At 43.3% G+C, this 12405-nt stretch overlaps 1 protein-coding gene across 1 annotated transcript in view; it reads left to right on the top strand.

The window, feature by feature from the left end:
* Positions 1-2441, top strand: part of PCNT (pericentrin) — a 51182-nt gene extending 48741 nt beyond the window's left edge. The window contains exons 47-50 of the mRNA XM_075283869.1: positions 164-237; positions 906-1050; positions 1160-1287; positions 2225-2441. Coding sequence (XP_075139970.1) covers positions 164-237; positions 906-1050; positions 1160-1287; positions 2225-2271 — 394 coding nt within the window. The 3' untranslated portion in view covers positions 2272-2441. The remainder of the gene's footprint in view (positions 1-163; positions 238-905; positions 1051-1159; positions 1288-2224) is intronic.
* Positions 2442-12405: the final 9964 nt, after the last annotated feature.

Genomic DNA, 12405 nt, shown 5'->3' on the forward strand with positions numbered 1-12405 from the left:
ATTTAGTTTGGGTTAAAGATTTTGACTTGAGAGAACTGTGAAGCTTCTAGAACAGTGTGTGTACAATGTACACTATAGGCTAGAGGTGTGTGTGTGTGTGTGTGTGTGTGTTACTGCACAGTTCACCATGACTGTTTTACTGATAATTTTTATTTTTTTCCAGGTTAAAGTTCTTGGTTAAGAAGTGGCATAAAGTAAATCGGAAAACTGGTAGTGAAGATTTGGGGACACGGCAAGGTAAACCTCTTAAAGCGCACTTGTTGTAGCTTGTGTTTAAGTAAGACCGTAACGGAAGACAAAGGGACAAGATGATGGGCTCTTTACTTCAGCATTTGTTAGTGGTCTGTATTGCAGTGCAATGTAGTGTCAGTCTTATGGCTGTTAGATCAGATCCAACCAATGATCTTAGATGGTGATGGTTTTGGTCATAAGACTTATGGTCTACGCAGACATGCATCAACATAAGTCATATGAATAAGGCCCTTTCTGGCAGCAAAGTCTTTCCAGCTCTACATTTGGATAAACCGCTCATTCAGCAAAATTGCACATCTACAGTATACAGAAAGGGATCAGAGTAGCTTATTTAGGTTGTGTGTGTGTGTGTGTATATACATGGGTCAGGCTTTTGGTCAGTAAAAAAAAATAGGGTAAAATATCACATTTAATCATTTGGGTTTTATTTGCATGCAAAATGTGAAAAAAAATTCCTTGTTTTGAGTGATAAATACACCAAAATGTTATCGCTATCGTGTTTCTCCAAAAATTAAACCTACCCCAAAAATATGCCCTGGCGTGATTTTTCAGACTTTTTGGAATATGTTTGAAATATAAGCCCTACCCTGAAAATAAGCCCTAGTTACAGTTCATTAAAAAAGTTATTTTTTTTTCTTAATTTTTATTGCCAGTGAATCGAATGGATGTTTTACAACAGTTGGGTGGTACAAAACTGAACTCTCCTCCAACCCGAGACTTACCATTTAGTCTCTACCACAGCCCTAACACTAGTATTGGTACGGTACCTCAGAGGCCATCACAGTGGACGCCAAAATGGTTAGTAAAATAGTAAAAAATAACAAAAAAAACCAAACCCTGCTTTATGTGGGGTTAATAATCTGCTATTCCTGAGAATTAAAGTAAAATTGTATTTGCATGAATACAGGGCAGCACACTCCCTGGCTCCCACCCCAGAAAGATCTCAGCACTCCTCTCAGGATCCTGAGCATTCTATTACAGAGTATATCCACCATCTGGAGATGGTGCAACGAAGACTGGGCGGACTGCAGAATGGTGAGTCTATTAGAAATTAAAGTAGCAGCGTCAGGTATGAAGGACTTTTCTTCCCTTACAAAAGTAAACAAACTTGACAGAAAACCGCGTCCATCATGTTTACATTAGTGTCAATGGGAACAGACACAGACTCAGTCTATGTCCTTTCTATGCCACAGTTAATGTCCGTTGCTGTCATCCTATGACTGAAGACAGCAACGAACACTAACAGTATTGTGAAACCACCCTGATATGGTAGCTGATCAATTTGAAATTACAGTCATAACCGTAATAAAGGTTGCAGTCAGTCCTGCATTCTTTTGCAGGGCAATACTAGTAAAATCCTAATATAAAAGCATAAGTGTACATCAGATAAAGACCTGTTTCTAACAAAAGTAACATAAATGCCTGTAAATAACAGTGTATACCATCTAGGCTTTCTCTAGAGCAGGGGTGTCCAATACGTTGATTGCGATCTACCGGTCGATCGCTAAGGACATATGGGTCGATCACGGGATGCAGCCAGGGATCCCCGGTGTTTGCTTGTTCACAGCGCAGGCTGAGAGTCGACTCTCGGCCTGCACTGTGAACAAGCCATCCGGACACTTGCAGCACAGGCAGCAGCAGCTCCGGAGGATGACACGCTCCCCGCTCTTAGGGATGGAGGGAGCCGGGGTGCTGCTTGTTCACAGCGCAGGCTGAGAGTCATCTCTGGACACTGGCAGAACGCCGCTGTCCCTGCTCTCCCACAGGCCTGCCCCGGGTCCGCCCACAAGAAGTGGGTAGTAGATCTTTTGCCTTGGTCAGTTTATAAAGTAGCTTACATGCTGAAAAAGTGTGAGCACCCCTGCTCTAGAGTCTGCACCTGATGGTTTTGTACTTGGGCATGCAGAAACTTTCTCCAGATTTTACATTCATATGAGAAAATATCATTTAAAATCTTTTCTTCTGCCTACAGGTCCATCACCAGAACAGCCTCGTAGTGGTAAATATGCCCGGAAATGAGCCCCTCTGTCTTTTTTTCTGCTTTTATTTTTTAATATGCAAAAATTGATATTTGTATTTTTCTATTTTGCAATAAACCTATTTATACACTTTTAGCACTTGTATAAAGTATGTATTTTTCTGTGTATTGTAAGAAGTTTGTATGAGGAAGGGAGTGCAATCACTTAAGTCTCATTTCAGAGACTCCTTAATTTGGTGATCACTGGGTGGTCAATGCCTTTTTATGTATTTTTATGTTGTCATTTTTGTAAAGAAAAAAAATAAAATGTAATCTACATTTTATATGTAAAGTGTGTTTGTGATTTTACATAGGAATTTGACCTCATTGACCTCATGATCATTCATCATATGGCCTGTTTAATTAAATCCCATTCAAGTGAAAGGGTAATACCTAGTAAAGCCCCAACACAATATACAACACACATTCAGTGAAGAGGCTGCAGTTCTCAATGGGGCTATATTATGTGTTGGGTGGGCTAGTAAGCCATTGTTACACAACATCACTTTGTTCTGTCTTTAGTCAGAAGGTCCCCAGTATTCTATAGTTGGGGAGTGCTGTGGACCTTCCAGCCAAAGACAGCACAAACAGCTATAGGGGGTCACAACAGTTGCCCTTGCAACTGGGCGCCTAAACCAGGCACTACTCTCTCCAAGTGAAGGGAATTATATACTTACCTATTTCTCCTGCAAAGTGCTGATATTGCATCCAGCTATACACCTCTTTTAATGTCCTTCCGCCATGCTGTTTCCCAACCTATGGTATTGCAAGTGGAAAGGTCAATGGGTGCCCCATCAGCGTTTTGCAGGAAGAAGAGAGAAGTATGAAATTCACCAGAATTGTGTGGCCTGGACTGTATGTAATGTAATTTGTAGTGGGGTTACCTGTAGGGGGTCACAAATGTCTACGTGGGGGGACAAATGGGACACGGTAGCATGGGATGTAGCAGACTGGAGCAATGCTGGTTTAATATGTTTCACCGTGGTGACACTTCCTTTTAAAGAGTTTGTATAAAATTGTTGGCCAAAATCCTACATGCAGAACTGATCATCCAACAGGACTACTCGGGTACTACAACAGATAATGGACAGACGCCATTGATGTTGGTTATTAGTTGGACTACGGAACACAAAAATTGAGAGATTGTTGGGCTAACTGCACACGCCTGTTTGCTAACCGCTGGTCGTGATTGAACGGCACAGGCGGCACATAGGTGTCATCCATGATGGGGTCCGTGGAAGCGCGGCCAGCACTCTGATCCAGCAATACAGTTAGTGTGCTATTGGGAGAAAAACCTGGACAGTGCATTGCACTCGCACACTGTTGTGCCTTTGTCTTTGTCTTTTTTTTTTTTTTTTTTTTTTATTTCTCTAAGTAATCAAGACTGACCACTAGATGGCAATGTTAACACAATGTACAGTAATATAGAAAGGAGCCTACGGCATTAATCTGGGTTAAAATAAAATTTGGCTCCAATCAGACTATTTTCTGATAAATCTGCTTCTAGAAACATATATTTATTGTGTAAAATAAATCCCTGCTATTCTGCAAGGTGTTCCATATGATCACTTTATACACCCATAAGGTAACACGGTAATTGGATGGCAATATTTTTCTGCTGCTCAGATGACTAAATATGAAGAATCACATCATTATTGTTGCATTCCTTTATATGTTGATGTTGCTTTGGGAACCGGTTTTAATTTCTTTCATTTTGTGAACTGCAATAAAGAATAGTCTGTTTCCTTGGCGGCCTTCTTCAGATTAGCTCTTTTTTGACACTTGCACATCTTTCCTTATCTGCAGTTCTAAGAGCTATTTTTGTACAGAAAATGTGTATAAAATGAGTCTTTAGATTGAAGAATACACTTTTCTGCCACTTGCATATTATAGGATTAAACCTGTACAATACTTTATATTCGCAAAAGTAACAGGATGCAATAATCGCACAATTCCACAGCGTCACCCACAGCTCTAGATCAAATCATGGAATTCTCAGCCCTGACCTCTTTTTCTTAATTTTATAAAAATAAATTTGTCTGCGTGTTCTTTATGCGCCCCCAAACGACTGGACTGATCCTCACCAAATTTGGTACACAGGTACATCAGGCATCCGGGAAGGTTTTAGACCAGGTCTCAGCTGTCTAGCACATACCATTCCTGAGATACAGTATTCCCAAAACAATGACCTGCATTAGCCAATACAAGCCTACAAGTCTTTCACTCATATTCCAATTGCTATATACATGGTCACATGTCCCTTATCAGCCAATAGAAGCTCGCAGGCGTTTTAATCTACACATACACACAGCTTTACTCCAGGTTTCCATAATAACCCAGCCTTTTTTATTCACTGCTGTAGGTCAGTTTTAAAGAGGCAGGTCGCTGTGGATGACAGTCACCTACACACAGCTTTACTTCAGGTTTCCGTAACAACCGATCACATGTTCATTCATTGATATCCAAACAGAGATACACATGGACATACACATAAATAACATACAAAATACACCAGAGCAAAAATGGGCAATTCTTATGGGGCCGCTACACAAACAAAAAAATGCAATAAACCTGTTCAAACCAGGTCCTTTTGCTAGTCTCTCTATATTATAAAAATGAATTCTTGTCTGTCTGTTCTCTAATGCAAACCAAACGACTGGACCGATCTTCACCAAATTTGGTACAGAGATACTTCAGGTATCTGGGGAAGGGCTAAGATGAGACTCCAGCTCACTCGGACGTACCGTTGCTGAGATATAGCATTCCAAACACAATGCCTCCCCCCCCCTTAGCCACCCCACCTGCAAATCTTTCACTCATATTCCAACTGCAATACACATGGTCACAATACAACACTGATATCCAAGCTGAGATACATGCATCAGAGGATTAGATACACAGGTCAGCACACAGTATCACACACCATAGGATTAGATACGCACTTCTGCACACAGTTCCACACACTGAAGGATTAGATACGTGCGCTGGCACACGGTTCCACGTGCCGAAGGATTAGATGCACGCGTCTGCACACAGTACCACACTCCGGGGGATTGAATATATGCGTCTGAACACAGTTCCACACACCAGAGCATAAAATATGCACCTCTACACACAGTACCACATGCCGTAGGATTAGATACGTGTGTCTGCACACAGTACCACATTCCGTAGGATTATATACGCGCCTCTTCACACAATACCACACGGGAGGATTCGATACGTGTGTCTGCACACAGTACCACAAGCCAGAGAATTAGATACGTCTCAGCACACAGTACCACATGGGGAGGATTACATCCGTGCGTCTGCACACAGTACCACATGCCATAGGATTAGATATGCGCATCTACACACAGTTCCACATGCCGTAGGATTAGATACACGCGTCTTCATACAATACCACACGAGAGGATTAGATACATGCCTCTGCACACAGTACCACAAGCCAGAGAATTAAATACGCATCTCGGCACACAGTACCACATGCCGAAGGATTAGATACGTGTGTCTGCACACAGTACCACATGCCGTAGGATTAGATACGTGCGTCTGCACACAGTACCACATGCCGTAGGATTAGATACGTGCGTCTGCACACAGTACCACATGCCGTAGGATTAGATACGTGCGTCTGCACACAGTACCACATGCCGTAGGATTAGATACGCGCGTCTACACACAATTCCACACGCCGTAAGATTAGATATGCCACAATACCACACGGAAGGATTAGATACGTGCATCTGCACACAGTACCACACGACCGAGGGTTAGATATGCGAGTCTGCACACAGTTCCACATGCTAAAGGATTAGATTCGTGTGTCTGTACAAAGTACCACACGGGAGGATTAGATATGCACATCTGCACACAGTTCAACACGCTGGAGAATTAGATACGCATGTCTTCACATAGTACCACCGCCAGAGGATTAGATACACGCATCTACACACAGTACCACACGGGGGAGGATTAGATACGCGCATCCGCACACAGTACCACACGCCAGAGGATTGGATATGCACATCTGCACACAGTTCCATACGCCAGAGGATTAGAAACGCACGTCTGCACACAGTACCACATGCCGTAGTATTAGATACGTGTGTCTGCACACAGTTTCATACACCGGAGGATAAGATACGCACGTCTGCACACGAGTACCATACGCCGGGGTATTGGATACATGCGTCTGCACACAATACCACATGCCAGAGGATTGGATATGCGCATCTGCACACAGTTCCACACACCAGAGGATTAGATAAGCACGTCTGCACACAGTACCACATGCCGTAGGATTAGATACATGCGTCTGCTTACAGTTCCACACGCCAGAGGATTAGATACGCGCACCATCACACAGTTGTACACGCCATAGGATTAGATACATGCGTCTGCATACAGTACCACATGCTGTAGGATAAGATACTCGCGTCTACACACAGTTCCACATGCCGAAGGATTAGATACGTACCTCTTCACACAATACCACACAGGGAAGGATTAGATACGTGCGTCTGAACACAGTACCACACTTTGGAGGATTAGATACATTCCTCTGCACACAGTACCACATGCCAGCGAATTAGATATGCGAATTAGATATGCACGGAGATGAGCCGATCTGAGCGCATGGCCAGCACTGCTACACCGGAGATGTAGCAGTGCTGGCCGTGCGCTCAGCTTGGCTACTCCGGAGATGAGCCGAGCTGAGCACATGGCCAGCACTGCTACACCGGAGAACTGCTGCACACTCAGCTCTGCTACATCAGAGATGCACTGAACCCTGCTGCACACTCAGCTCTGCTACATCTCTGAGTGTGCAGCAGGGTTCAGCGCATCTCTGATGCAGCAGAGCTGAGTGTGCAGCAGGGTTCAGTGGTTCTCCGGTGTAGCAGTGTTGACCGTGCGCTCAGCTTGGCTGTATCTCCGGAGTAGTCTAGCTGAGCACACGGCCAGCTCTGCTTCATCTCCGGTGTAGCAGTGCTGGCCGTGCGCTCAGCTCGGCTGCATCTCCGGAGTAGCCGAGCTGAGCGCACGGCCAGCACTGCTACATCTCAGCATAGGAATGCATTGACCAGCGTTGATTGGCCGAATGCCATACAGAGTACAGCATTAGGCCAATCAATGCTGGTTCTGCCAGAGGAGGCGGAGTCTAAGATCGGTCCACAGCAGTCTCCATTCTGGTCCGATCTTAGACTCTGCCTCCTCACAGACGAGCCTCTGGCAGAACCAGCGTTGATTGGCCGAATGCTGTAGTCTGTATGGCATTCGGCCAATCAACGCTGGTCAATGCTTACCATGGGAAAAAGTCAGCTCCCGCATATCGCAAGCTGACAGGGATCACGACCAGTTAGAGCCCCAAAGAGCTGGGTGAGTAACATTCCCACCTAAATAAAGGTAATCCCTAGCTAACCCTGCCTGTACATCTATCCCTGTCTCACAGTCAGATAATTCACAGTCTCATATGAACTGGATATTAAATCCACTGTTCATATAAATTGGAGGTCACCTGAATTAGCCAGCCAATTACTTTTTCCGATTTTTTTTCGATGCCTCTGTTGTCATAGTTCCTGTCCCACCTCCCCTGCACAGTTATTGCTGCAAAAAAAAAAAGCGCCAGGGAAGGTGGGAACGGAATTGAATTTTTAGTGAGTTTGCCCCCTGGTGTTCGACTCGAATCGAACATCTCGAACAGCCTGATATCTGATCGAACATGTACTCGATCGAACGCTGTTCGCTCCTCTCTAGTGATAATGTCACTTTTGTGATATTCTTCAGTCACATTCCGTTGTATTAATATGACAATTGTCTTTCTACCTTGGTTGTGTTCCTTTGTGATCACACCACAATAATGTCTGCCTTTATTCTGAGGCTGCAGACTATTCACATTTCGGTTTCTCTTTAGTCACTGGATGTGCTTTCTTTTAGGATAGGTTCACAATAGTGTTAGTCTTTGATTTTAGGCAGGATTCCTTTTCATGGCTTTATCTTCCATTGTGCTGTTCTGTTTGTCTTTGATATTAGGCAGCAGATATAATAACTTTATGAAGACATTTTTTTCTTTAGACAATGTTCCATTGTGATAAATGTACATTATTATTTGTCTATATGTTTCAGTCTCATTTTGTCACCATATCGTCTGTCCTTGCTCTTTAGGTGTGTTCTGTTGTGATGATGTCACAATATCGTCTGTCCTTGCTCTTGAAGTGTGTTTTGTGATGATGTCACAATAATGTTTGTCAATGATGATGACATCATAAGAGTATATGCTTTTCCTTTTCCCAATGCATTGTTCTATCTTGATGATGTCACAATTGTGATTGTCTCTAAACCTTAGCTGTGTCCTATTGTGATGACATCACAATACTGTTTTTCTATATTCATGGGTACAGTTCCATTGAGATGATGTCACAATAAAGCTTTTACTATTTTTCCCCAGGCATTGTTCCATCACCATAGTATATTTTGTTCACCCTAGCCCTTGGGATGATGTCACAATATGGTTTTCTTTATTTCTAGGTAGCGCTGAACTTGATGATGTCACATTAGTTTACTTTCCTCTACACGTTTTTGACTCGTGATGATGTCATAATAGTGTTTATCTTTTTTCCTATGTCTTGTTTCATCATAATCGTTTTCTCTATGTTCTTAAAATTACATTGGGATAATATCACAATGGACTTTGTCTGTATTGACATCAGATTTTCATTACAGTGATGTCAGAACATCATGAACATGATTTGCCTTTAAGGCTACACATTGACTTTCACCAATACCACCGTTGCGTGACCAAAGATTGCTGTCTCTTCATTGCCACACTTTGACGTCGCATTGTGACCCCAAGGTTGTAGTGACCTTGATTTCCATTCGCAAAAAAATTCAACATTGCTCAACTTTTCTGCAACGGTCGTGGTCTCAAGTCAAAATGCAGCTCCATTAACTAACACTAGAGATGGTTTCACATTGTGATCCTTGGTTGCTTGATGGCAGTTTTGGCCAATGTTGCTGTGTAGCCTGGCCTAAATCTTTATTAACACTTCAAGAAACTTTGCATAAATCAATAATGCAATTAAATAAAAGAATCTTTGTAATATACCTTATAAAGAGAAAAATGCTTCTTTATCCACTTATCTGGATTTTTTTCTTCCTTCCCCTTCTCTCTTAAACTGTTCTTTACTCATGAATTTTTCATGAATCCGTCTTGGGAAACCTTATATATTTCTGGTCTGTGTTCTATTATGATGATATAGTGTTTGTCTTTATACCTTGGTTGTGATGAAGTCTCAGTACTGTTTTCCTTTGATCTCAGGCAAGGTACCATAATAATAATAATGACACAATTGTTTTCATTCCTAGGTAGAATTATATTCTGGTGATATCATAGATGCAATTTTCATTGGCTGTGTTTCATTTTCATTTTCTCTCTTTAGTCTTATCTAATTTCTATTATACTCATGTAATAGATAGTGATTATATAATAGTATATTATATTTAATATATACTTCTGGTTTTGTTCCCCTGTGATGATGTCATAATACTGCTTGTCTTCGATGTTAGGAAGAGTACCGATATATTGATGTCACAGTAGTGTGTCCTTTTTCATGGGAATTATTCCATTGTGATGATGTCACATAAGTGTTTGAGTGTCTTATTTGGTTCTCTTCTAGTCTGATGCCGTCACAATTGTCTTATAGTTGTAGTATAAAGCTCCTCACCCTAACATTACTGCCCCCACATTATAATGTTCTCCTCCAATTGCCCCACAGTATGAAGTCCTTCTCCTCGTGCCCCAGTTTAAACTGGGAGAAACTAGAGGGGACATGAAACTGGGGCAGCTGGAGGGAGACATTAAACTGGGGGCAACTAGATGCAGACTTACTTGCTCCAGCTACCCCCATGATTTAATAACCTCCTTCAATTGCCCCCAGTTTAATGTCCCCCCTCCATCTGTTCCCAGTATGATGCCCCCTTCATCTGCCCCCAGTTTAATTCCCCCTTTCAACTGCTGCCAGTTTAATGTCCCCTCTTCATCTTTCACCAGTTTAATGTCCCCTTCATCTGCCCCCAGTTTAATTGCCCCCCTTCAACTGCTACCAGTTTAATGCCCCCTATTTATCTGCCACCAATTTAATGTACCCATCTCCATCTGCCCCCAGTTTAATGTCCCCCTTGATCTGCCACCAGCTTAATGTCCGCCCTTCATCTACCACCAATTTAATGTCCCTCCTTCATTTGTCCACTCCTGCTTCACCATTGTAGTTAACTCACCTGAATCCTCCCCAGAAGAAGATGAGTTGAATCCTAGACATATACATCCCACTGACCGGGACCGCAGGACAGGACCCACAATCCAGGACTGTCCTGAAGAATTTGACAGAATTGGGTAGCTATACATTTTTGCTGAATTATGTAATTTAGAAAGTAGGCGAGGGGAGCGTATTTAGATGAGTGTAGGAATTTGTATTTATCCTGGACAACCCCTTCAACAAACACTGTAGGGGCCGCTATGGGACATTATACTGTGTGGTGGGGCTGCTATGTGACATTATACTGTATGGAAGGGGCACTATGGAACATTATACTGTGTGCTGGGGCCGCTATGGGACATTATACTGTATGGGGGCCACTATGGGACATTATATTGTGTGGAAGGGCCAATATGGGACATTATACTGTGTGGAAGGGGCACTACGGGGCATTATACTGTGTGCTGGGACCGCTATGGGACATTTTACTGTGTGCTGGGGTCACTATCGGGCAATATACTGTATGGGGGCCACTGTGGGACATTATACTGTGTGCAGGGGCCAATATGGGATATTATACTGTCTGGAGGGCACTTTAGGACATTACAATGTGTGTAAATGGGGTGTTACACCATATGGGGGCCAGGAAAAAAGTTACTATGTTGTGTGGGAGGGGGGCCCAAGTGAAAAGTTTGCTATGGGGCCAGTCTTTGCTAGTTATGCCCCTGGTTATAGGGGTTCGACCACAGGAGGGAGTTAGGGTGCTTCAGGACCATACATAGTTTCTGCAACCATTTAGAATACACCAAAAGGGTGGACCATGTTGGGACTCTGCAGTTGGGCTGCCCAGTATCAAAGGACCAAATTGGAAAGACAAAGCCCTCCCTTATTCCTGGGGGTCATCAGAGCCATTCTAGAAATCTTATGTCTCATCCTCAGAAAATACAAGCGGGAGCCCTGCAATGTCTGAAGGTACTTCAAAGGGACTGTTAGCGGGAGAGTCTTGAATAGATAGTGTAACTTAGGCGAGATCGTCATCTTTATAGAAGATGTCCAGCCCAAGACAGACAGAGGAAGGGTCTGCCATCTAGTGAGAAGTGCGCAAATGTGTCGGAACGGCGAAGGGAGATTTGTTTGGTATAACAGAGAACGAGTTAGGCCTCAGACCCTTCATTGTGGAAGTGCAGTGGGTTTTTTGGGCTGCTGCGAAAATACTGCAGAAAAACCCTGAATTTTTACCTGCTTTTAAAAAACGCAGAAGGTTAATTTTAGGGGCAGAATTACAAGAAGTTTCCTTATAAATTTACTAGGTGGAAAATAATGCAGCAAAAAAGTCAATGAAAAATGCTACAGAAAAAAACGCAATGCATTTTTTTCTGCTGGATTTTTAGTTGAATTTCAGGATGTGGTGCCTTAGCCTAAAAAATGCCTGTGGTGTGACAGCTCCTATATATTAGCCCGCTCTATAACTCTGGAAACTTTGCAGCTATACTATTAGGCAGGGATGGATTTTCAGCCCCGTTACACGTCAAATCTACACACCATCTGTATCCCGTGTAGACACATGTTCACATTCGGGTGGCGCGCCGCTAGCGTCAATGTGTAGCACGTGTGTAGGCGTGTCGTCACTCGTCCAATCAGGTGACGGCGACTTATGTTGTAACCAATGAGGGGAAAAGTGGGCGGTGACCGAGATGCCGGCTAGTAGACGAGAACGCGCGTAGTGGGCGTGTCTAGCCGCAGTTCTCAATGAGCTCTGGTGACGTCCCAGCGCCCCGCCCCTTGCTGTTACCAGGCAGATTCTCCGCTCCCATAACAATCACGCCCCTTTTTTTTCCCCAGTGCGCGTGCCCGGACCGCTCCCAAGCGCGTTCTCGCCAG

Source organism: Leptodactylus fuscus, chromosome 8 (genome assembly GCF_031893055.1).
Source record: "Leptodactylus fuscus isolate aLepFus1 chromosome 8, aLepFus1.hap2, whole genome shotgun sequence".
Lineage (NCBI taxonomy): Eukaryota > Metazoa > Chordata > Amphibia > Anura > Leptodactylidae > Leptodactylus > Leptodactylus fuscus.